Source organism: Ranitomeya variabilis, chromosome 5 (genome assembly GCF_051348905.1).
Source record: "Ranitomeya variabilis isolate aRanVar5 chromosome 5, aRanVar5.hap1, whole genome shotgun sequence".
NCBI classification, from domain to species: Eukaryota; Metazoa; Chordata; class Amphibia; order Anura; family Dendrobatidae; genus Ranitomeya; species Ranitomeya variabilis.
Window position 1 is genome coordinate 217,178,180 of NC_135236.1, and position 27,319 is coordinate 217,205,498.

The 27,319-nt window shown below is 46.3% G+C and overlaps 1 protein-coding gene across 2 annotated transcripts in view; it reads right to left on the reverse strand.

The window, feature by feature from the left end:
* DNAAF4 (dynein axonemal assembly factor 4) overlaps window positions 1–25,113 on the reverse strand; it is a 50,309-nt gene extending 25,196 nt beyond the window's left edge. The window contains exons 1-5 of one of the 2 annotated variants that reach the window (XM_077263787.1): window positions 24,867–25,113; window positions 21,571–21,718; window positions 19,323–19,456; window positions 18,011–18,221; window positions 3,501–3,622 (exon numbers count right to left, since the gene is read on the reverse strand). In XM_077263787.1, the coding sequence (XP_077119902.1) occupies window positions 3,501–3,622; window positions 18,011–18,221; window positions 19,323–19,456; window positions 21,571–21,718; window positions 24,867–24,989 (738 nt within the window). In that variant the 5' untranslated portion in view covers window positions 24,990–25,113. Of the gene's footprint in view, window positions 1–3,500; window positions 3,626–18,010; window positions 18,222–19,322; window positions 19,457–21,570; window positions 21,719–24,866 lie in introns of both variants that reach the window. The other variant, XM_077263786.1, reaches the window with a different exon arrangement.
* Window positions 25,114–27,319: the final 2,206 nt, after the last annotated feature.

Consider the following 27,319-nt stretch of genomic DNA (forward strand, 5'->3'; position numbering starts at 1 on the left):
CAGGTAGTACTGGGTTCAGTGCTAGCTCTATATGAGGTTTTTTTTTTTTCTTACAAGAACTATGTCCTGTGGCCACTAGGTGTGTCAGTCTGCTGGATGAAGTAGAGTCGAATGTGCTGATAGTGAGTCACCAGCCAAAATGTGAGCTGTAGCTGAGAGAGAGATGTGCCAGGGTTTCTCTCTGAATGGAGACTACAATAAGCAGTCTGTTTGTGAGAAGCTGCAGATAACCGTGTGGAAGCTGCAACCTCTTCAGTGTGATCTGTGCCCGGAGTTGAACACTTCTGATAAGAGTTGGAAGCTCAGGCTGAAGGGGATTCCACAACTGGAGGGTTTGTGCCTTTTGTGTGTATGAAGTCTATTCTAATAGAAAAGACTCTAATCTTTTCAGGGTGAACCCGCACTAACATAGGTGATCATGATTAAATGCACAAGCTGTGTGCAGAGAACCGCAAGTATCAGTGGTTGCTATGGACAATAGCTGTTTTGTTTGACAGAGCTGGCGCTAGCTCCGCCGTGTACGAGTAGCAAGGGTCGGTTCTGTTTAGTCAGTGCCTGGACAATGCTAGGGATTTAAGTTTACGAGTTTGTTTTGGTGCTGGGAAAAGAATAAAAACTGCATGTGTTTGGACCTAGACTGCATGTGTTTGGACCCAGACTGCATTGCCTGTGGAAACGCTACCTAAGGTCTAATATCTACATAACATATAGGCCCGAGTCAACAAACCATGTCAGAATTCAAGTATAAAACTGTCTGTGCTATTTGCAGTTGGTGGTAGTAGCTTAACCAGGAGAGGGCTTGGCCAAGCGCTGGCAAACTCATCAAAAGTTATGCCACAAGTGTAAAGAAAGGTACCCTAGTCTCCTAAGGTACCTTCACACTAAACGACTTTGCAACGAGAACGACAACGATCCGTGACGTTGCAGCGTCCTGGATAGCGATATCGTTGTGTTTGACACGCAGCAGCGATCAGGATCCCGCTGTGATATCGCTGGTCATTGCTGAAAGTCCAGAACTTTATTTGGTCGTCAGATCGGCGTGTATCGCCGTGTTTGACAGCAAAAGCAACGATGCCAGCAATGTTTTACAATGGTAACCAGGGTAAATATCGGGTTACTAAGCGCAGGGCCGCGCTTAGTACCCGATATTTACCCTGGTTACCATTGTAAAAGTAAAAAAAAAAAAACACTACATGCTCACCCTCTGATGTCTGTCACGTCCCCCGGCGTCCGCGCTGCTGCTCAGAGCTTCCTGCACTGAATGTGTCAGTGCCGGCCGTAAAGCAAAGCACAGCGGTGACGTCACCGCTGTGCTTTAGGGCCGGCGCTTACACATTGCAGGGAAGCTGAAGGCGAGGGACACGACAGACACGGCAATGTAAGTATGTACTGTTTTTTTTTTTTACAGCGGCCCTGCGCTTAGTAACCCGATGTTTACCCTGGTTACCTGGGGACTTCGGCATCGTTGGTCGCTGGAGAGCTGTCTGTGTGACAGCTCTCCAGCGACGCTGCAGCGATCGGCATCGTTGTCGATATCGCTGCAGCGTCGCTTAATGTGACGGTACCTCTAGTCCATAAGGCTCTGTCTTGGCCCCAGCGTTGTTCAACATTTTTATACATGATCTAGATAAGGGATCTGAAGGTAAACTAACAAATTTGCAGACACTGTAAAGCTAGGAGGGATAGCTGACACTAGAGAAGACAGAGAAAGGATTCAGAAGGATCTAGATAAGCTTGAACAATGGGCAGCGACTAATACTACGGTATTTAACAGGGAGAAATTCTTCTACAACTGGACAAGAAAATTACATCTATAAAACGGGAGGAATAGAACTAAGCAACAGCACGTGTGAAAAAGACTTGGGTATACTAATGGATCACAGACTGCACATGGGTCAACATTGTGATGCACCAGCAAAAAAGGCAAACACAGTTCTAGGATGTATTAAGAGAAGCATAAAGTCTAGATCACGTGAAGTAATTCTCCCCCTGTACTCCTCCTTGGTCAGCCCTTATCTGGCATACTGTGTCCAGCTATGGGCACATTTAAAAAAAAAAAAGACATTGAAAAACTGGAGCAAGTTCTGAGAAGCGCTACCAGGATGGTGAGCGGGATGCAATGTATGTCCTACAAGGAATGGTTAAAAAAATCTGTGAATGTTTAGCTTGTAAAAAAGAAGGCTACAAGAAGACTTGATAGCGGTCTACAAATATCTGAATGGATGGCACAATGTAGAGTGATCATTTTATTGTCATTTGCACATGGAAACACGAGAAGCAATAGAATGAAACTGAAATGGAGAAGATACAGATTAGATATTAGAAAAAAACTTTTTGAGAGTGAGGGTGATCAATGAGTGGAACAGGCTGCCACAAGAGGTGGCAAGTTCTCCTTCAAAGGAAGTCGTCAAACAGAGTCTGGACAGACATCTTCCTGGATTGAGCAGGGGGTTGGACACAAAGACCCTGGAGGTCCCTTCCAACTCTAACATTCTAAGATTCTATGACTGGCATAAATTTCGAGAACATTAGCTAAAAGATAAGACAAATTCATTAAGACAGAAAAGGAGAATCTGAAGTTAATCTGCGCTGCTGGTATCACATATAATAGATCCAAGTCCAGACAGAAAGTATTTGTGTTTTTCTTTATTCAGTCAACGCATTTCGAAGTAATACAGACTTCTTCATCAGGACAAGAATGATGCGTTATGTGTTTTCCTAGTCTGATGAACTGTTGGACCTGCAGGTGCGGGATTTATAAGTCACGGAAACGTTGTGTATACACAACTAATCAGGTTAGTATAACCCTTATCTCCCTTGGATAAAACCCTATTGCTCTTTTACCTCCCGTTTTTTTCCAAATTCATTAAGAGGCACACACCTGTTAATAAATTTGGTGCAATTTACTGCAGCGCACTCTTCATCAATGCCAGCTTGGTGAATCGGGGCTACATTTCTAAAAATGTTTACAACAATTGGTTTTGTGTAAAGAAACATTCATCTCCCATCTTTCACCAAATCTCAATTTCAGATGCCATATTCTGCAGATTATGATGTAAAGTGCAATAAACCTGGTGTCACTAAGAAATAAATATGAATGTCCTATTTACAATACTGCAAGCAGATCAGCTGGAGGTCAGCTACAATGACTGGTTAGCACTTAAAAAAATAATCAACCCCCCCTTTTGGCATGGATGACTGACTGACTATTATACAAATGTAGCCTAATGTGATTTATGCTGCTTACAGAGGCTTTCTTACCATGGAAAGTGATGGCAGATCTCTAGGAGGAACAATCACTTCCTAATCGTTGGTCCAGCTAGAGGAAGAGGGGTTAAATTTGCAGGCCTTCTTATCCCAAGAAACCAGAGCACTAAACTCCAATACTAAATAAAAAGCTTCTCCAAGACCATGAGGTCGGAGATGCTTATTTCAGGTCACTTGAATTCCTGGTAGAACAGGTAAAAAGTAAAAATTGTACAAGACATTCATTTGCTTACCTCATCCTCTTCTGCCAACCGAGACTCCCGGACAGCTGTAGGGAAGACTCGAGGGGTAAATTGGATTTTAATGCTGCCACATTTTCTGGTGGGAGGCACGGTCTTTTCAGTCTTGTATTTTTCTGCTAATGACACATAAAATCACTTGCATAATTTATGGTGCATGCTTACATTTAATCATCATATATGAATTAGCTTACACGGTCAGAAAGAGGTTGTTAGTCATTAGTGCAGCACCGTATGACCATACCTATATCCTCCATAATTTTACCCTAGACGTCAACATTACCAGGAAATAAAAGTTTTTCTTTGCTCTTTATTTATAGTACAAAGACAATTTGGAACAAAAAAAAAAAGAAAAAATATGGCAATAACAGAACACAGAACATGGACCGTAAAAGCTATTAGGTATCAATCATCGCAACATCAGAAAGCTTTCTACAGACCAATGAAGTAATGATACTTCTTCTAAAATAAGGTTTAGATCCATGACCTGATAATGTTGCATGTCGGCGTCACACCTGTCGAATTCCTTTTCAAGTAATAGGAGAGGTTGTCACAGATAAGAAATATACTAAGAAATTAAATGGATCATTAGGCAATACATGGTTAAAAAAAGAGAAAAACAAGGGAAGACAAAGAGGATAGAAAGAGGAAAGAAAGAAAAACTGTAGGAAGATGGCAACAGGAAACTGCAATGGGCACGGTAAGCACCCCACAACAGACAGAGCGAGGTTGCAGTAAACAGGCTGTCCAAATATTGTCAAAGGTGCACCATGGTCTACCGATATTATAAGGGTTTTCTGGACCTTTTCCTTGTGTCCAGCACGGAGTTTCTGCTGCTGTTCACAATGTCTGTTATGGTCATAAGCCAATACCTTAGCCCAACGGCCTGTGTCGTCAATTTGGGCAATGTACAATCAACTTGAGACGCTGATCTCATTTACTGGCTGCGGACAATATCAGACACCAGGCGTGGCGGCGGCAACTCAGCGCTGGACCTGGGGTTGTACAGTAATAGATGCAGCTGGGGGGAAAGATTAAGATGCGAATTTATTTTCTGCAACCAGATTGCAGGCTCCTCTGTGGGAGAAAGAATCCATGATACTAAGTTCTGGCATACGGGTTTCACAGTAGAACTGGACTCGCACAATCTTTAGGATAAATTAGAAATTACCGTGGATTTGTCATTAACACAACCATGGCCTTCCCCGTGTTCTACCAGACATGTAATACACACATAGCAAAGTTACCCTGGGTGACCACGGCTCTTCCAGGATATTGTGGTTGGCTCTGTTATCAAACGCTGAAAATGCTGCAGGAAGAAAAGATCACACTGTAGAGCGATGAAAACCGCAGCTTCTACTGTGGATGTGCAAGATTTCAGCAGCCGGACAAGGGGAGGACAGTGAAAAGGTGGGTGGAGATTGTCGGCAGCCTGAATACACAGACTGTGGCAGTGAACAGTTTGACTGGGCATTCAGAAATAATATTAGCATCATCCTGGGATAGAAGCACAAAGTAAGAAAACCAATCTCATCAGGGTTAGGTGATGTATTCCAGAATGTATACATTTTTTACTGTGAGATTCCCTTTAATATGGGAGTAATATACAGTCTAGATCACGTGAAGTCATTATTGCCCTCTACTCCTACTTGTTCATGCCACATCTGGAATACTGTGTCCAGTTCTGGGCACCACATTTTAAAAAAGACATTGAAAAACGGAGCAAGTTCAGAGAAGAGCTACCAGGATGGTGAGCGGACTGCAAACTATGTCCTACAAGGAATGGTTAAAGGATCTGGGAATGTTTAGCTTGAAAAAAAGAAGGCTAAGAGGAGACTTAATAGCTGTCTACAAATATCTGAAGGGCTGTCACACTGTAGAAGGATCATCCTTATTCGCATTTGCACATGGAAACACGAGAAGCAATGGGATGAAACTGAAAGGGAGAAGATACAGATTAGATATTAGAAAAAACAGAGGCTGGACAGACATCCGAGATGGTTTAGTGACTCCTGCATCGAGCAGGGGGTTGGACATGATGATCCTGGAGGTCCCTTCCAACTCCAACATTCTAGGATTCTATGATAATATAGGAGCCTATTTGCTACCATCAAGAATCCATTCCCATCTGCATCAGAGGCTGCATTCATAGCCCCCATGCATACAAACAATTGTATAATAATCATTGTGTCCAGCAAGTCATGGTCACATAGGTGGAATTTGGGTTTTGCTAAATCAGCAAAACGGTATACTCAACACATTGTGCATTAGTTATACACTCCATCCTCCAAAACGGAGAAAAAATAAACAGTTTGAATTCAGTTTAACACGAATATGAATGCAGTATGCTGTGCCACGCAAATAACAGGATTTTTCGACATTTTCTGGGATGCCGTTGCTGTTTTTTTTATCATCTTACATAGAATAAAGGCACGACCAAGGATTGTGCTCTTCAATGATGCAGTGTGAATTATTTTTTGGAGACTTACTTATTTCTATCGTATACGAGATTATAAATGTGGGAACCAAGAAAGCATTGGTAGTACTCAAGCTTTCACTGTGGTCTTATTACTCACATTTCACCACAGGAGGGCGAGCACAAGCTGAAATAAAAACCTAAATATCATCATTCAAAAACTACAAACCTGCTAAAAATGCTATTCTGGGTTATTTTAAAACATTTAGTATCCATAAAAACACATTCCATGCACTGCACTGCTACAGTGCAAAACACATTGAAAGTCAAGACACAAATAGAGTCAGATGGTGGCAACAAAATAAAAACAAGTGCTACAAAAAATATCACCAAACATCAATATTATAAGTTTCGCTTTTATCCCCCACTTCATTGCAAATATTCAGTGGCAAAGCCAATTTTATCTGTGACTTTATGCAAAAAGAAAATAATGATTGTCACACCATTTTATTTTATTTTTTAATGGGAATATAGGTCAGAGAGCCCACATAAAACTATTAATCACAGAATCCATATTAAATAGTAGCACACAGTATTTGCCTCCTGCTTGCCTACCTGGAAAGCACACAACTCTGTTTGGCTCCTGGCCACAATATGAAAAGTGGACTCTGAACATTTTTTATATACAAGTGGTTCTCACAAAATTAGAATATCATCAAAAAGTTAATTTATTTCAGTTCTTCAATACAAAAAGTGAAACTCATTATATAGATTCATTACAACAGAGTGATCCATTTCAGGTGTTTATTTCTGTTAATGTTGATGATTATGGTTTGCAGCAAATGAAAACCCAAAAGTCATTATCTCAGCAAATTAGAACAATTAACAAAAAAACACCTGCAAAGGCTTCTTAAGTAGGGTCCACAATCATGGGGAAGACTGCTGACTTGTCAGATGTCCAGAAGGCAGCCATAGACACACTCCACAAGGAGGGAAAGCCACAAAAGGTCATTGCTAAAGAAGCTGGCTGTGCACAGAGTGATGTATCCAAGCATATTAATGGAGAGTTGAGTGGAAGGAAAAAGTGTGGTAGAAAAAGGTGCACAAGCAACCGGGATAACCGCAGCCTTGAAAGGATTGTTAAGAAAAGGCCAATCAAAAATCCCGGCCATGGATTTTAAATGAAGATGCAATAAAGCAAGGAATTTTTTAACAGATTGGTGAGTGCCTTCTTTTTTCTATTCATTTCAAGTGGATTATCGTGCTATATTTCGAAGAGCACCCGTGATCAAAAGCACAGAATGTAACCGTATGGATAAATTACACACCTGTGAATGTACAGCTTTGCAGTGTTAGCAGTGCTGTCTTTTGTTTTCTTTTTTACATGAGATTCACAAGGAGTGGACTGCTGCTGGAGTCATTGCTTCAAGAGTCACCACACACAGAGGTATCCAGGACATGGGCTACAAGTGTCACATTCCTTGTGTTAAGCCACTCATGACCAATAGACAACGCCAAAAGTGTCTTACCTGGGCCAAGGAGAAAAAAGAACTGGACTATTGCTCAGTCGTCCAAGGTGTTTTCAGAAGAAAGTAAATTTTGCATTTCATTTGGAAATCAAGGTCCCAGAGTCTGGGGGAAGCGTGGAGAAGCCACAATCCAAGCTGCTTGAGGTCTAGTGTGAGGTTTCCACAATCAGTGATGGTTTGGGGAGACATGTCATCTGCTGGTGTAGGGCCACTGTGTTTTATCAAGACCAAAGTCAGCACAGCCGTCTACCAGGAAATTTTAGAGCACTTCATGCTTCTCTCTGCAGACAAGCTTTTTGGAGATGGAAATTTCATTCTCCAGCAGGACTTGGCACCTGTCTATGTAGTGCCCCCACTGCCGCAGGGCCGAGGGGTACCCGGTACCGGGCCTGTGAGTCTCTGATCTGGGGTTGTCACGGCGGCTAGGCCCCGGTCCGTGACCCTGCCGTGGGGCGCACAGTGAAAGATATGATGGATAATGGTGGTGGTAGTGACGTTGTAGTAGTGAGGCTGTGGTGGTGCGGTGCAGTAAATAACGAGGACACCAGGTTGCAGTCTCTTTACCTCTTTACTGAAGATCTCTGGGTCCTCAGTCCGGAACACGGTTCACCAGGCTGCGCAAGTCCGGCCGGCCCAATGGCACCTCCAGAGTCCTCTTCACAGGTGGAAATCTGTGCCTTCCTTCTAGCGCTATGTGTTGTGGTCCTTCCCTGCTGTGCTTACGGAAAGTCCCCCACAACTGTTGTGTCTGTTTCTTAAGTTCCCTCACAACTCGATTAGATGATGTTCTGCTAATCCTCCGTCCCTCCCTGATGTTCTGGTTGGAACGGCACCCGTTTGACGGGTAGGCTCGGAGCTCTTCCGGGACCCTAGAGTCGCCTCTCTCCACAGGTTGCCCCCCAAGACTGCATAGGTGATTTAAGGTAGACAGCCCGCCTTAAACTGACTGTCCTGCCGCTGTTTGGAGTATTGCTTGAAGCTGAATGTTATGATACTCCCTCGGCGTTCCGGCCACCGGTAGTGCGCCTCAGTAGGATGTTGCTTCGGTCTTACAGCACGACTCCTACTGGTATTTCTCCTTTTGCGTGATCTCGTTTCTCACTCAGCACAATCTATCTCGCTTCTAATCCTTCCTTGGGCACCGCCGCTATCCTGAGCAGGCACGGTCCCGTTACGTTCGTTCAAGTTGCCAAGCCTCTGTCAGGATCCCACCCCTGACAGAGACCCTACTGTATCTTCCCCCACAACACCCTCTGCCACAAGGTGTTGCCTGGTTCCAACCCAGTCAGCTTTCTGATCTAACTTCCTGCCTGACCCCCAGTTTACCCACTATGGTGGGGAGTGGCCTAGTGAATAGAACCCTTAGCTCCCCCCGGAGGCCCGACTGTGAAATGTATTGGTGTCTGTGATACCTGATCAGATGAACTCCTTCAGTGCCATCAGACGCACCATAGCTCCCCATAGTGGCGGAGCCACAGTACTGCAACGACCAGGACTCTGGGGCGCTGCACTTACACTGCCAAAAGTACCAATACCTGGTGTAAAAACAACTGTATCACTGTGCTTGATTGGCCAGCAAACTCGCCTGACCTTAACACCGTAGAGAATCTATGGGGTATTATCAAGAGGAAGATCAGAGACATCAGACCTCACAATGCAGACGAGCTGAAGGCTGCTATCAAAGCGACCTCGACTTCCATAACACCTCAGCAGTGCCACAGGCTGATCGCCTCCATGCTACACCGCATTGATGCAGTAATTGATGCAAAAGGAGCCAAGTGAATTTACTGAACATACATTTCAGTAGGCCAACATTTCGGATTTTAAAATCATTTTTCAAGCTGGTGTTATGAAGTATTCTAATTTACTGAGATAATGACTTTTGTTTTTTTCATTGGCTGTAAGCCATAATCATCAACATTAACAAAAATAAACACTTGAAATAGTTCACTCTGATTGTAATGACTTTAATATAGGAGTTTCACTTTTTGTATTGAAGAACTGAAATAAATTAACTCTTTGATTATATTCTAATTTTGTGAGAAGCACCTGTAACTGCAGCTCCTAAGTGATTTACAGACTGTGGGGTCCCTTGTATATCCCAATCGGTACCCGTGCAAGGTGACTGTGGGTTGCCAGCGTTATATCAGTCATTAATGGGTTAAGATGTTTGACCTTGTGGCAATTTTGCTCCTTGAGCAGCTTGTTTTAAGATTCTCATTGTCTGTAGTAGTAACGGGCGATCCCCTGGATGTTCGGGTCTGGTGAGTTCGGCTGAACAGTTAAAAAAAAAATGGGGGGCCCGAACATCCATTGTTTGCGACGCTGTCATGTTCATGATCTTTACCGACGGTTAGAGAGCCGCGGCTCCCACGCTGTCAGATGACAGCGTGAGCCGGCAGCTGTGATCAGAGGTATAAAGTTTACCTACGGTTGCAGACGTTGGATGATAGGACTACTACTCCCATCAGCCTACGCATGCTGCAGCTAATGCAGCAAGAGCAGGTGCTATAAATAAATCAATAAAAAAAAAAAAAACGCTGTGGATTACACTAAGTTTGATAACCAGCCAAGTAAAACTGTCAGCTGTGGGCTGCAACCCTCAGCTGTCAGCTTTAGAACGGCAGGTTATCAAAAATACAGGGGTCTCCATGCCATTTTTTAAAATTATTTAAATAAATACTTTAAAAAAAAATAAAAAATTATAAAATGGGATAGGATCCCCCAATTTTTAACAACCAGCCAAACTAAAGCAGACAGCTGGGGGCTGGTATTCTCAGGCTGGTAAGAGGCCAAGGATATTGCCCCACCAGCCTAAAAATAGCAACCTGTCGCCCCTGAAATGGTGCATCTATTAGATACGCCAATTCTGGCGCTTTGCCCGGCTCTTCCCATTTGCCCTGTGGAGGTGGCAAGTGGGGTTCCATATGTGGGGTTGATGTCACCTTTGTATTGTCCGGTGACATCAAGCTTACTTGTTAGTAATGGAGATGTGTTGCCTATAATCCTATGATCATATTGTAAATAAACACAGCAAAAATAAAGTCCTCAATTTGAAATAAAAAAACATTTTTACTTTATTAAAATAATAGTTATACTCACCTAATGCCCATTTCATTAAAAAACAAACAAAAAAAAAAAACAACAATATCTCTCACCTGTCCGTCGTTCTGTCCCATGTCGTAATCTATGTCTGGGGATTCCTAGTTTTTAACCTAGACAGTGCCAAAATACGACTGTCCAGGCTGAAAACCACTGGAGAATGAGCAGCCTCAGTGACTAGGGGGATGTCATCGAGGTCACCACAGGTCACTGAGGTTCGGCTCCCAGCCGGGCCCCTGTACTACGGTGACTCACTGACCTCAGCGCTGCACCATGAGACATTTTCTCAAGGTGCTAGCAGTGAGCTCACAGAGGTTGTTTTTTTTACTAGTTTCTCCATACAGTAGACGTCTTGAAGCGGTCATCACCAACAAAGGCTTTGTATGAAGGATTAATTACATTTCAGTAATTTTCCCTGTGGCAGTTCTCATTACTACACATAACTTACGGACATCTATGGTTTGATTTCTTTGCCTGTGTGGATTGAATGGGTTGTTACCGACATCTGGTGACTGAGAATTTCATGTCAGTTGCACCTTTAGAAATATATTTACTTCGAAAATTGGTGACATGTTCAATACTTATTTCATCCCCTGTATATATTTACACGCAGAAGATCCCAATAGAGCACAAATGATTTCAAGTAATGGGCTTAAAAATAGCATATTCCCCTTTGGCAATGATCAAATACTTTGATTACTGTAGATCTGATACAATGCACTACGTCTGCCAACATAATATTCTTTAGGTGGTTTATGCATCAGCTATTCCTATCATACACACTTGACTTAATTGCTCGCGCATATGTTTTTAATGAAAAGCGGGGAATAAGCCATGGGCACAAACCTCTGATAGAGGCCCGTCTCCTATGATAACAAAACAAGCAGGAATGTTAAAATCCAATATGACTGACCCATTTTCACCAATATCTGCTATATAGTGAGATTAGAACCCAGCCTGTACATATTAGATAGCTAGCAAAATCAGGGGCTTTGTCCGACATTTACTTATTGTGTATGGCCACAAACGGAATTAAATCAGTGATAAATAGGAAGCATCTTTCCCAGACAACTGTAGCGCCAGCGTCCCTGCGAGCCTCCACTCCCCTCCTCCGACAGGGACGCCGACTCACTCACCGCTTCGGCCACCCATCTCCAGTCCCTGCCTCCATGCTCCAGGGCCTGCACACTCCTGACAGGTCTCCTGGCAGCGCAATTAGGGACCGCGCATCCCCGGTATCAAAGGGACATCGTGCTCTCTTGTATTGTGTCCCCAGCTAATAGATGGGAGACACTTAAGGCACCTCCACCTGCGGCAACATTCTAGTTAGTGTGTGTCTAGCCTACCTGTTAGGTGCCCTTTGTCCGTACCTGCATCCTGTCCGCTATCCAGAGCCGCACAGTCTGTACCAGTACCAAGTGGCCGTCCTGGCTACTATCCTGAGCCGCATAATCTGTACTAGTACCAAGTGGCCGTCCTGTCTGCTATCCTGAGCCGCAGTCTGTACTAGTACCAAGTGGCCGTCCTGGCTACTATCCTGAGCCGCATAATCTGTACTAGTACCAAGTGGCCGTCCTGTCTGCTATCCTGAGCCGCAGTCTGTACTAGTACCAAGTGGCCGTCCTGGCTACTATCCTGAGCCGCACAGTCTGTACCAGTACCAAGTGTCCGTCCTGGCTACTATCCTGAGCCACATAATCTGTACCAGTACCAAGTGGCCATCCTGGCTACTATCCTGAGAAACATAATCTGTACTAGTACCAAGTGGCCGTCCTGGCTACTATCCTGAGCCGCATAATCTGTACTAGTACCAAGTGGCCGTCCTGGCTACTATCCTGAGCCGCATAATCTGTACTAGTACCAAGTGGCCGTCCTGTCTGCTATCCTGAGCCGCATAATCTGTACCAGTACCAAGTGGCCGTCCTGGCTACTATCCTGAGCCGCATAATCTGTACTAGTACCAAGTGGCCGTCCTGGCTACTATCCTGAGCCACATAATCTGTACCAGTACCAAGTGGCCGTCCTGGCTACTATCCTGAGCCATATAATCTGTACCAGTACCAAGTGGCCGTCCTGTCTGCTATCCTGAGCCGCATAATCTGTACTAGTACCAAGTGGCCGTCCTGTCTGCTATCCTGAGCCACATAATCTGTACCAGTAACAAGTGGCCGTCCTGACTACTATCCTGAGAAACATAATCTGTACTAGTACCAAGTGGCCGTCCTGGCTACTATCCTGAGCCGCACAGTCTGTACCAGTAACAAGTGGCCGTCCTGACTACTATCCTGAGAAACATAATCTGTACTAGTACCAAGTGGCCGTCCTGGCTACTATCCTGAGCCACATAATCTGTACTAGTACCAAGTGGCCGTCCTGGCTACTATCCTGAGCCGCATAATCTGTACTAGTACCAAGTGGCCGTCCTGGCTACTATCCTGAGACACATAATCTGTACCAGTACCAAGTGGCCGTCCTGGCTACTATCCTGAGACACATAATCTGTACCAGTACCAAGTGGCCGTCCTGGCTACTATCCTGAGACACATAATCTGTACCAGTACCAAGTGGCCATCCTGGCTACTATCCTGAGACACATAATCTGTACCAGTACCAAGTGGCCGTCCTGTCTGCTATCCTGAGCCGCATAATCTGTACCAGTACCAAGTGGCCGTCCTGTCTGCTATCCTGAGCCGCATAATCTGTACTAGTACCAAGTGGCCGCCCTGTCTGCTATCCTGAGCCACAATCTGTACCAGTATCAAGTGGCCGTCCTGGCTACTATCCTGAGCCGCATAATCTGTACCAGTACCAAGTGGCCGTCCTGTCTGCTATCCTGAGCCACATAATCTGTACCAGTACCAAGTGGCCGTCCTGCCTGCTATCCAGAGCCACATAATCTGTACCAGTACCAAGTGGCCGTCCTGTCTGCTATCCTGAGCCGCATAATCTGTACTAGTACCAAGTGGCCGTCCTGTCTGCTATCCTGAGCCACATAATCTGTACCAGTAACAAGTGGCTGTCCTGACTACTATCCTGAGAAACATAATCTGTACTAGTACCAAGTGGCCGTCCTGGCTACTATCCTGAGCCGCACAGTCTGTACCAGTAACAAGTGGCCGTCCTGACTACTATCCTGAGAAACATAATCTGTACTAGTACCAAGTGGCCGTCCTGGCTACTATCCTGAGCCACATAATCTGTACTAGTACCAAGTGGCCGTCCTGGCTACTATCCTGAGCCACATAATCTGTACTAGTACCAAGTGGCCGTCCTGGCTACTATCCTGAGACACATAATCTGTACCAGTACCAAGTGGCCGTCCTGGCTACTATCCTGAGACACATAATCTGTACCAGTACCAAGTGGCCGTCCTGGCTACTATCCTGAGCCACATAATCTGTACCAGTACCAAGTGGCCGTCCTGTCTGCTATCCTGAGCCGCATAATCTGTACCAGTACCAAGTGGCCGTCCTGTCTGCTATCCTGAGCCACAATCTGTACCAGTATCAAGTGGCCGTCCTGGCTACTATCCTGAGCCGCATAATCTGTACCAGTACCAAGTGGCCGTCCTGTCTGCTATCCTGAGCCGCATAATCTGTGCTAGTACCAAGTGGCCGTCCTGTCTGCTATCCTGAGCCGCATAATCTGTACTAGTACCAAATGGCCATCCTGTCTGCTATCCTGAGCCACACAGTCTGTACCAGTACCAAGTGGCCGTCCTGGCTACTATCCTGAGCCGCATAATCTGTACTAGTACCAAGTGGCCGTCCTGGCTGCTATCCTGAGCCACACAGTCTGTACCAGTACCAAGTGGCCATCCTGGCTACTATCCTGAGCCACATAATCTGTACTAGTACCAAGTGGCCGTCCTGGCTACTATCCTGAGCCGCATAATCTGTACTAGTACCGAGTGGCCGTCTTGGCTACTATCCTGAGAAACATAATCTGTACTAGTACCAAGTGGCCATCCTGTCTGCTATCCTGAGCCGCATAATCTGTACCAGTACCAAGTGGCCGTCCTGGCTACTATCCTGAGCCGCATAATCTGTACCAGTACCAAGTGGCCATCCTGTCTGCTATCCTGAGCCGCATAATCTGTACCAGTACCAAGTGGCCATCCTGGCTACTATCCTGAGCCGCATAATCTGTACCAGTACCAAGTGGCCGTCCTGGCTACTATCCTGAGAAACATAATCTGTACCAGTACTAAGTGGCCGTCCTGGCTACTATCCTGAGAAACATAATCTGTACCAGTACTAAGTGGCCGTCCTGGCTACTATCCTGAGAAACATAATCTGTACTAGTACCAAGTGGCCGTCCTGGCTACTATCCGGAGAAGGACAGTCTGTACCAGTACCAAGTGGCCATCCTGGCTACTATCCTGAGCCGCATAATCTGTACCAGTACCAAGTGGCCGTCCTGGCTACTATTCTGAGCCGCATAATCTGTACCAGTACCAAGTGGCCGTTCTGTCTGCTATCCTGAGCCATATAATCTGTACCAGTACCAAGTGGCCGTCCTGTCTGCTATCCTGAGCCACATAATCTGTACCAGTAACAAGTGGCCGTCCTGGCTACTATCCTGAGCCGCATAATCTGTACCAGTACCAAGTGGCCGTCCTGTCTGCTATCCTGAGCCGCATAATCTGTACTAGTACCAAGTGGCCGTCCTGTCTGCTATCCTGAGCCACATAATCTGTACCAGTAACAAGTGGCCGTCCTGACTACTATCCTGAGAAACATAATCTGTACTAGTACCAAGTGGCCGTCCTGGCTACTATCCTGAGCCGCACAGTCTGTACCAGTAACAAGTGGCCGTCCTGACTACTATCCTGAGAAACATAATCTGTACTAGTACCAAGTGGCCGTCCTGGCTACTATCCTGAGCCACATAATCTGTACTAGTACCAAGTGGCCGTCCTGGCTACTATCCTGAGCCGCATAATCTGTACTAGTACCAAGTGGCCGTCCTGGCTACTATCCTGAGACACATAATCTGTACCAGTACCAAGTGGCCGTCCTGGCTACTATCCTAAGACACATAATCTGTACCAGTACCAAGTGGCCGTCCTGTCTGCTATCCTGAGCCGCATAATCTGTACCAGTACCAAGTGGCCGTCCTGTCTGCTATCCTGAGCCGCATAATCTGTACCAGTACCAAGTGGCCGTCCTGTCTGCTATCCTGAGCCGCATAATCTGTGCTAGTACCAAGTGGCCGTCCTGTCTGCTATCCTGAGCCGCATAATCTGTACTAGTACCAAATGGCCATCCTGTCTGCTATCCTGAGCCACACAGTCTGTACCAGTACCAAGTGGCCGTCCTGGCTACTATCCTGAGCCGCATAATCTGTACTAGTACCAAGTGGCCGTCCTGGCTGCTATCCTGAGTCGCATAATCTGTACTAGTACCAAGTGGCCGTCCTGGCTACTATCCTGAGCCGCACAGTCTGTACCAGTAACAAGTGGCCGTCCTGACTACTATCCTGAGAAACATAATCTGTACTAGTACCAAGTGGCCGTCCTGGCTACTATCCTGAGCCGCATAATCTGTACTAGTACCAAGTGGCCATCCTGGCTACTATCCTGAGCCGCATAATCTGTACTAGTACCAAGTGGCCGTCCTGGCTACTATCCTGAGACACATAATCTGTACCAGAACCAAGTGGCCATCCTGGCTACTATCCTGAGCCACATAATCTGTACCAGTACCAAGTGGGCGTCCTGTCTGCTATCCTGAGCCACATAATCTGTACCAGTACCAAGTGGGCGTCTTGGCTACTATCCTGAGACACATAATCTGTACTAGTACCAAGTGGCCGTCCTGGCTACTATCCTGAGCCACATAATCTGCACCAGTACCAAGTGGCCGTCCTGGCTACTATCCTGAGACACATAATCTGTACCAGTACCAAGTGGCCGTCCTGGCTACTATCCTGAGAAACATAATCTGCACTAGTACCAAGTGGCCGTCCTGGCTACTATCCTGAGCCGCATAATCTGTACCAGTACCAAGTGGTCATCCTGTCTGCTATCCTGAGCCGCATAATCTGTACCAGTACCAAGTGGCCATCCTGTCTGCTATCCTGAGCCGCATAATCGGTACCAGTACCAAGTTGCCGTCCTGGCTACTATCCTGAGAAACATAATCTGTACCAGTACCAAGTGGCCGTCCTGTCTGCTATCCTGAGCCGCATAATCTGTACCAGTACCAAGTGGCCGTCCTGGCTACTATCCTGAGACACATAATCTGTACCAGTACCAAGTGGCCGTCCTGGCTACTATCCTGAGCCGCACAATCTGTACCAGTACCAAGTGGCCGTCCTGGCTACTATCCTGAGCCGCATAATCTGTACCAGTACCAAGTGGCCGTCCTGGCTACTATCCTGAGAAACATAATCTGTACTAGTACCAAGTGGCCGTCCTGGCTACTATCCTGAGCCGCATAATCTGTACCAGTACCAAGTGGCCATCCTGGCTACTATCCTGAGCCACATAATCTGTACTAGTACCAAGTGGCCGTCCTGGCTACTATCCTGAGCCGCATAATCTGTACCAGTACCAAGTGGCCATCCTGGCTACTATCCTGAGCCACATAATCTGTACTAGTACCAAGTGGCCGTCCTGGCTACTATCCTGAGCCGCATAATCTGTACTAGTACCGAGTGGCCGTCTTGGCTACTATCCTGAGAAACATAATCTGTACTAGTACCAAGTGGCCATCCTGTCTGCTATCCTGAGCCGCATAATCTGTACCAGTACCAAGTGGCCGTCCTGGCTACTATCCTGAGCCGCATAATCTGTACCAGTACCAAGTGGCCATCCTGTCTGCTATCCTGAGCCGCATAATCTGTACCAGTACCAAGTGGCCATCCTGGCTACTATCCTGAGCCGCATAATCTGTACCAGTACCAAGTGGCCGTCCTGGCTACTATCCTGAGAAACATAATCTGTACCAGTACTAAGTGGCCGTCCTGGCTACTATCCTGAGAAACATAATCTGTACCAGTACTAAGTGGCCGTCCTGGCTACTATCCTGAGAAACATAATCTGTACTAGTACCAAGTGGCCGTCCTGGCTACTATCCGGAGAAGGACAGTCTGTACCAGTACCAAGTGGCCATCCTGGCTACTATCCTGAGCCGCATAATCTGTACCAGTACCAAGTGGCCGTTCTGTCTGCTATCCTGAGCCGCACAGTCTGTACTAGTACTAAGTAGCCGTCCTGGCTACTATCCTGAGCCACATAATCTGTACCAGTACCAAGTGGCCGTCCTGGCTACTATCCTGAGCAACATAATCTGTACTAGTACCAAGTGGCGTCCTGGCTACTATCCTGAGCCGCATAATCTGTACCAGCTTCTTAGTGCTAGTGCCAGCAGCATAAAAGCTAGGAGTACATGGTGCCATCTGTTGCCCGCACAGTATTTCTGTGAACCACTTGCTTCATATATTGAAGATACCTTGTACGGAAGGTTTTGCAGATTCCAGAGACCTGGATTTATTTATGGCATTCTTCCGCTTTTCTTCCTCCTTTCTCTTTAGCTCCCTCTGGACTTGTCTCTGTTCCTCTTCTATTCTCTGCTGTTCCTTAAACTTTTCTAACTCTTCATTTGCTTTCCGTCGTTCTTCTTCTTTCAATTGCTCAATGCATTTTCGTCCTTCTTCATCGATCTAACAAAGGAAAAAAAAATGTTTACATCAGGTAGCTATAAAACTGGTCCATTTGTGAAAATTAATGAAACATATAGCCTAGTTACTGTATGTTCGCAGCTTCCAGGGCTTTTCATCTTCCAGCTTACAGTTTTACATCAACTATTACAAGACCTTCCAGTGAGACTGCAGCACCAAGAAGGAAAAGTCATGGAATTATGAAAATCATAGGATTGATAGACATGTTAATGGTATGCAAATGATAAAAAAGGAATCAAAATTCTCAAAACATCTCAATTTATCAAGTATGAGCGCCACGTACAGAAATACACGCATTTACACGCCTTGGCATTCTATCAATGAGATTGTCAATGGTTGGCTGAGGAATGTTTTGCCACACTGAATGCATTTGGGCAAATCATCAAGATCCATTGCTGGCAGCTACTTTTGCAATTACGGACCAATGATGTCCCATATGTACTCAATGGGAGACAAGTCTGGAGATGCTGCAGGCCATGGTAGCTCGTTTAGGCCATGCAGGCTGCTCACAGTAGGAAGAGCAACATGTGGCCTGGAATTGTGTTGAAAAATGGCTTCTGGACACTTTGGGGAATTGTAACATAATATCAGTGAAAACTATTTGGCTATAGTCAAGCATCAGAACGCGGTTTCTGCAGTTCTTTTTACATGCGTTTTAACATGCTTTTTTTCCAGGCTCCCTTTAGGAGCATTAAAGGGGTTGTCCAGTCTAGAATGACAAGTCTGCAGTGACTGGGTGACGCAGACTTGTGAATCCCCCCAGTGCACGGACTAGCAGGCAATTCTGCGATACGCATACTCACAGGCAGGACCCGTCTGGTTGGCACAGCCTCACTCAATACTTATATTGCATTTTTTATTGCGTTTTTTTTATGCATTTTCTCATTTATTTGATGCATTTATGGTTCACATTTCTAGAAGTGTTTTTTAATGCTTAATTTGCAATTAGAAAACGCAGCTTTCCCTACAGATGACAGCTAATCGCTGGGGGTCCCAGTTGGTTCACTTAATCTCTCAGAGGTTTAATATTATGATGTACCAGTGTGTGTGACCATTGGACATGACAGGTTGGTTCACCCTTACCTTCATCATGACCTCCAGGGAGTATTTCTCGTTTTCTCTTTTTCTCACAGCTTTGGACTGAGCCTCCTCCTTGGCCTTCTCTTGTACCCTGGTGACGGCGTTCTCTCGAAGTATTTGCATTGTCTCCTTATTGACTAAAGACAAAATTATTTTTAGCAAATGAGATGTCCAGCACCCCCTCACTCCCCCAAATATACATAAAAGAGGTTTAAGAGGTTAATTAGATAACTTAGATCGATGATGCTCAGTGCCCTAATATGACTTCTTTGTGGCTCTGGGTCTTGGGAGCTCCACACAAGACAGAATTCCCTGTGTGGGCACATGACAACTGCTGTGCGTAAAGGGGGCAGGCTAACGGCTCATGTCAATACCTATGCAAGCTCCCTCCTATGTCTAGATATCAGCCTTAACAAAGAAGGGGGCTGGCTTAGCTACTAAAATTGGTCAACAGGCCCCCTTCACACACAGCAATAGTTGCAATCTGAGACCCGAAATGTCTTATGCCAAGCACAGGACCAGAGTGAATACCAAATCAGGGCCACTGCAAGTTATCTGTTAGAGCTGATTAATGTTATTTTATTGGGCAGACAATACCATTAACCCAACCATATGTTACCATTAACTTAAAGGGAACCGGTCAGCAGGACTGTGCACCGTAACCTACAGGTCGGTGCCGTATACTGATTACAATGATACCTGGGTGATGAAATCCGTCTTGTGGTTGTTGTTTAATCTTTATTTTCAGTTTTGAGTTAATGAGATTCTCGTGCTCCGGGGCGGCCTGTGGGGGGGTCTTCATGTGGTGCACTGATTACATATTCATACTGATAGCTTATGACAGCTCACTGATCCCTCACTGACCTGCCCCCTATTTTACATACTGCATATAATAATGTTGACTTTGAAAAAATGTTTTACCTCCAGCAAAATGGCGCTTGAGATCTCCCCAGAGTGGCTCAATGATATTGAGGTCAGGAGACTGAGATGGCCACTCCAGAACCTTCACTTTGTTCTGCTGTAGCCAATGACAGGTTGACTTGGCCTTGTGTTTTGGATCGTTTTCATGTTGGAACATCCAAGTACATCCCATGAGCAGCTTCCGGGCTGATGAGTCCAAATTTGCCTCCAGTATTTGCTCAAAACGTGCTGCATTCATGTTTCGTTCAACTTTGACCAAGTGCCTTTGTAGCTCACATATCCCCAAAACATCAGCGATCCACCTCCGTGCTTTACAGTAGTAATGGTGTTCCTTTCATCATAGGCATTGTTGAATGTAACGTTTATGGTTGTGGCCAAAAAGTTCAATTTTAGTCTCTTCATTCCAAATTACGTTATTCCAGAAGTTTTGAGGCTTGTACCTGTGCTGTTTTGCGTATTGTAAGTGAGATACTTTGTGGCATTTGCGCAGTAATGGCTTTCTTCTGGCGACTCGACCATGCAGCCCATTTTTCTTCAAGTGCCTCCTTATTGGGTTTCTTGAAACAGCCACCGCTAGTTTTCAGAGAGTCCTGTATTTCAGCTGATGTTATTTGTGGGTTTTTCTTTGCATCCCAAACAATTTTCCTGGCAGTTGTGGACGATATTTTTGTTGGTCTACCTGACCGTGGTTTTGTTTTTACAGAGCCCCTGATTTTTCATTTGTTAATCACAGTTTGAATGCTGCTGACTGGCATTATCAATTCCTTGGATATCTCTTTGTATCCCTTTCCTGTTTTATACAGTTCAACTACCTTTTCCCGTAGATCCACTGACAATTCTTTTGTTTTCCCCATGACTCACAATCCAGAAAAGTCAGTGGCTGCATGAAAGATGCAAGAGTCTGTTTGGATCCCAGAAACTCACTCAGCTTTTATGCACAGACTGGTTACAAGCAAACAGGTCACAGGTGAGGATGTTACCTTTAGTAGCCATTCAAACCTATTTGTGTCAACTTCTGTGCATGTTATCAGGCCAAAATCACCAGGGTACGTGAACTTGTGATCAGGGTCATTATGATTTAAAAAGAGAAAACAGTAGTTTGACAATAGATGGCTTCACCCAACCACTAACCATGAGTGGAGAAAAAGTTTTGGTGTTATCATTCATATCCTCTGAAAAAAGGTCAAGAAAGCAAGAATTCTGCCGGGGTATGTTAATTTTTGAGCACAATTGTATGTAATGCGGAGAAGATGAACATGGACAAATGCCATATCTGCACGCCATTGCCGCCCGTCATTAGATAGCTTTGGCAAGTTTATCCAGCACCTACCATTCACCAGGGATAGTGACTCCCAGACACGGGGCTCCTGCTTGTACAGGGTAAACAGGATGATTCCATTTCCAATCTTTGTGATGCTTCTGTCTACATCAATCGCGGCAAAGAGGAAGACTTCAAACAGGAAAGGTGGGAAACTCACCTGTGCGTCAGAAAGATTAAATCAGAGGGTTTTTCAGATTTTTCATAGGCATTTAACATCTGTCAGGTCACTTTTGCGTTTCCTACTAATAGTATCCTGAAGGCAGGCTTAGGGCCCTTTCAGGAAATGTAACTTGGAAATCACCATCGCTCTTACAACATTGTAGAGACACGAGACAATTCATGGGTAAAGCGAGCGCCATCTTACCATCCCTTCTTCAGAACTACGCTATAGCTTTTTATCAATAATCTTCTCTAGAGAAATAGCTCTGGGAAAAGAAAGGGACATGAGAAGAGGGCCTGTCTCCAGGTGAAAGTGACCCTTTTTCTCTTTTTTCATCTGCTCTTCTATGTATGCCTTACAGTTGCCTATACGGTTGCAGAGTTATGGACCTTTTCACTTGATGCAAATTTGTATGGTCTTTATATGACGGCCTGGCTCATGGGCTCCTCGGGGGCGGGGGTGTTTTTAGACTGCTTTGCATAATTATGTTGTGAGCCAGGACCCCTGATAAAGGCCATATAAATTATATCACTGAATAAAGAGATCCATATTACTGCGACTGTACAAAAAGAAGGAAGGAAGGAAGCAGCAGGAATAAAATAAAAGAAAAAAATGAGCACTTTTCACCTGGTGACCAGTCCTCTACCGCCCTAAGGATAAATCCTATTTGGCCTTTGACAACCACATCTTTGCATATTTTTAAAGGGGTTTTCCGCTATTATGATAACGATGACCTCACCTTAGGATAGGTCAACGATATCAGATCAGCAAGGGTCCAACAGCCGACACCCCCCAGTGTATGGAGCAGATCTCCACCACCTGCGTCATTGATCCCGTACTGCTTCGGATTCCGACACTTCCCGCTGAGCAGATACTAAGACCATCGGAGGCAAGTGAGGGAAGTGAAGCGCTGGGGATCCGCAGCCCTTTCAGTGGCATTTAAATAAACAATTCTTGGTTGGACAGCCATATTTATTTTCCAAGACTTTTCGTATGGGAATTGTGTAACAAAACATTTCCTCCGTTATTTTCTTTTCTGTTTTGGGCATTCACTTCCATTCTACAAGTGAAGACCACAGTGAGGAGATGGAAGATGTTACGTCTTATAATTGATTAAAAACATTTTTTGGCATTGAGACATGACTTTTTTTTTATTTCACAGTCCGAGTACAGAATGATCATGTTTCCCCTTGTGCTAAACATACCTGGCTTTACTGACCCTTGAAGAGGACCCGTCACGTACCCACCAATAAATGGGTTAATGACCTTACCAAAGTCCTTGTGCTGCCCTGAACCTGCCGCCGCTCTCTGCATCCATTGTGGTGATAAGCCCTTTTTTCCCTAAGTATACTTGTGGTCCAAGAGGGCGCTTCAGAAGAATTTTCTCTGGGGCTTGTAGTCCTCCCCTCTATGACGCTGCACAGTCACCGCCCGGCATTGTGTTCTGCGCTCATGGTAGTTTTCTTACAGAGTGTTCTCAAAGGAACAGGGAGATCTCGAAGATCCTGCTGTCTCAGATGTTTGTGGGTGGTGACTGTGCAACGTCATACAGGGGAGAACTACAAGCCCCAGAGAAAACTCTTCTGAAACGCCCTCTTGGATTACAAACATACTTTACAAAAAAAAAAAAAAAGGAGCATATCCCCGAAACCGATGAGTAAAATGAAAAACAGAAAGCAATGGCAGAATGTGGGCAGCTTCAGGATTTTGTAAGGTAAAAAACTATTTTATGGACACAACGGGTTTTCTTTAAAGGGAACCTGTCAGCCAATCAAAGCTGCCTGAACCACTGCAGGGATAAGACGAGTCCAGCTCCGCTATTGGGCGGACTGCAGGCAGAGACGACGTTACCTCTGCAGCACGGGGGGATGGGGGGATACAGGGCAGCGCCTGCAAACTCTATAGCAAAGAGCCTGGAAGTGCTGCTCTCAGCGGCCTGCCACCTCTGGGTCATTGCGGCAGTGGCCGGCCACCTCTGGGTCATTGCGGCAGAGGCCGGCCACCTCTGGGTCATTGCGGCAGAGGCCGGCCACCTCTGGGTCATTGCGGCAGAGGCCGGCCACCTCTGGGTCATTGCGGCAGAGGCCGGCCACCTCTGGGTCATTGCGGCAGTGGCCGGCCACCTCTGGGTCATTGCGGCAGTGGCCGGCCACCTCTGGGTCATTGCGGCAGAGGCCGGCCACCTCTGGGTCATTGCGGCAGCGGCCGGCCACCTCTGGGTCATTGCGGCAGTGGCCGGCCACCTCTGGGTCATTGCGGCAGAGGCCGGCCACCTCTGGGTCATTGCGGCAGTGGCCGGCCACCTCTGGGTCATTGCGGCAGTGGCCGGCCACCTCTGGGTCATTGCGGCAGCGGCCGGCCACCTCTGGGTCATTGCGGCAGCGGCCGGCCACCTCTGGGTCATTGCGGCAGCGGCCGGCCACCTCTGGGTCATTGCGGCAGCGGCCGGCCACCTCTGGGTCATTGCGGCAGAGGCCGGCCACCTCTGGGTCATTGCGGCAGCGGCCGGCCACCTCTGGGTCATTGCGGCAGAGGCCGGCCACCTCTGGCTCATTGCGGCAGAGGCCGGCCACCTCTGGGTCATTGCGGCAGAGGCCGGCCACCTCTGGGTCATTGCGGCAGTGGCCGGCCACCTCTGGGTCATTGCGGCAGAGGCCGGCCACCTCTGGGTCATTGCGGCAGAGGCCGGCCACCTCTGGGTCATTGCGGCAGAGGCCGGCCACCTCTGGGTCATTGCGGCAGAGGCCGGCCACCTCTGGGTCATTGCGGCAGCGGCCGGCCACCTCTGGGTCATTGCGGCAGCGGCCAGCCACCTCTGGGTGATTGAGGCAGCGGTTGGCCACCTTTGAGAGATTGCAGCAGAAACTGGTAACCTAGGCAACAAGCTGTAAACAATAAATCCCTGTTTCCGAGAACAGGGACAGTTTTCTGGAAGAGGTGACTTGCACAGTTGCTTGTTTGCACTACTCAATTCCACCCCCCACCTTTAAGAAGATGAGCCAAGGCCTTTAAGGGGACAAGCGGCAGCACCCACTGGCGGCAGCACCCACTGGCGGCAGCACTGATTCCGTGCCATGGGGGCGGAGCCTGGCAGTGCCTGCCGTGTGTACGGCGCCCCAGTCTCGGGCAGCGCGCTCCCCATCACCTTGACGTAGTGCTCCGTGCACAGGACGCTGCTGGCGCCGGCGGCCGCTCCCTTCAGCGGCACCGAGATGTAGATCTCCTTCTCCGTCTGCTGCCAGCTGTGGTCCCTCACGGTGATCGGCATCTTCGCCACCACGCTGGTCGCTTGTCGCCATTGACAACAGACAACATCCTGTGCTGCGCTTCCGGTCTCTCCAGTCACAGAACTACAAGTCCCGGCATTCCCTGCACCTCGTTATTATAGTGATGTCCTCCTGATGGTGGAAAGTGACAGCTCTCCTGTATCGCGGGTGACAGGCCATTAACCCCTTCCGTCCGTGGGACGCTGCGCTTTTTAGGATGTCTTTTTTGAGGTTTATAGATGAGATTGGCATGACTTTAACCCCTTCGCAGCTGGGCTGAGCTTTTTCATTTATAACTCTCCTTCCCGGAGCTATAACTTTTTTGTGTGCGTGTTTTGAAAGACAAGAAAAACAGGAAAAAAATCCAAGTGAGCTGAAAATGTAAAATAAAAAATAAAAAATAAAAAAAATCCTCCATTGTTTTTGGGTTTTGCATGGATGGTGTTTAGTATGTAGTAATGACCTGGAAACATAATTCTTCCGGTCCGTACAGTTACAGCCATGCCAAACCGGGGTAGTGGTTGTTATTTTAAATAATTATAAATTCAGACTGTTGTAAAAATCTATAAATATTTCCATGTGTATATTATTGTTATTGTTGTTTTTTCCTCCTCACTCTTCAGTGGATGTGCGGTGAGACTTTCTTCATGCTGATCTGTAATTTTCATTGGAATAATTTGGGGTTGATGAAAAGTTTTGATCCCTCTTTGCATTTTTTTTATGGAGATAAGTTGACTTAAAAATGGCAAATCTAACATTCTTGTTTTGCTTCACAGGGTTTACCCGAAGGGTTACATAATATATTTTGATAGATCTTTCATTTACAAATGTGATGATACCAAATAGGTTTATTTATTATTTTTGTATTGAAAAAAGCTGGGCAATTTAAACTTTTTTTTTTCCGTTTTTTAAAACCTTTGTCTTTCTTTACTCGCAGGGGACTTGACTCTGCTATCGCCTCCCCACTTAAAGGGAACCTGTCACCCCCAAAATGGAAGATGAGCTAAGCCCACCAGCATCAGGGGCGCGGGCATCGGGAAAGGTCAGAGAGGCCCGGCACCTGCGCACTGCAGTACTTTGCTCTGCCCTCAACAGGACAAAGTATGCCTGTGTCAGAGCCGCAGGGTGAAGAAGAGGACGTCATCGTATGAAGATAGGAGGCACCGGACCGCAACGCCCATCGGATCGGACCACCCCAGGGTGAGTATAATCTAACCTCTTTTTCTCATCTTTCAGGATACATCGGGGGCTTATCTACAGCATTCCAGAATCTCCTGGCTGTTACTGAAACCTGGATCCAGCATTCAGAAACCACCGCTGCTGCTGCTCTTTCATATGGTGGACTATACTTTTCTCATACCCCAAGATCAGACAACAGAGCAGGTGGAGGCGTTGGTCTGCTCCTTTCACCCAAATGTACCTTCCAAGTTATCCTCCAAGTACCCTCTTTTGTATTCCCTTCCTTTGAGGTCCATGCTGTCAGACTCTACGTCCCCTTCTCCATGCGAGTGGTGGTGGTGTAACGTCCTCCCGGCCCCTCTCATCAGTTCCTGGATCATTTTGCCACCTGGCTTCCACACTTTCTCTCCTGTGACACCCCCACCCTTATCATGAGTGATTTCAACATCCCCATTGCTTCTCCCTTCTCCCCATCTGCTTCTCACCTTTTATCTCTAACCTCCTCTTTCGGCCTCTCGCAGCATACTAACTCTCCAACGCATGAAGATGGAAACTCCCTTGACTTGGTCTTCTCCCGGCTTTGCTCAGTGGACGATTTCACAAACTACCCTCTCTGTTATGGACCTGGTGGTTAGGTGCACCTGGAATGACCTGATGGTTAAACTAGAAGACAGGACGAGCTCTGGGAAGTGGGAACTCTGCTGACCGCAAATCCTAATCCTATAACACACACATTAGAAATAGCTGTGGAGCATACCTAACTCTCCCTAGACGCCTCTTCACAGCCTAAGAGCTAACTACCCCTTAAGATAGGAAAATAAGCCTTACCTTGCCTCAGAGAAAATTCCCCAAAGGTAAAGGCAGCCCCCCACATATATTAACTGTGAGTTAAGAGGAAAGTCACAAACACAGGTATGAAACAGGTTTCAGCAAAGGAAGCCAGACTTACTAGATAGACTGAGGATAGGAAAGGGATCTATGCGGTCAGCACAAAAAACTACAAAAAGCCACGCAGAGTGTGCAAAAAGACCCCCGCACCGACTCACGGTGCGGAGGTGCCACTCTGCAAGCCAGAGCTTCCAGCTAGCAAGGCAATATCATGTTAGCAAGCTGGATTAGAACTTAGCAAGTACTAAGAAATATATTCAGTACA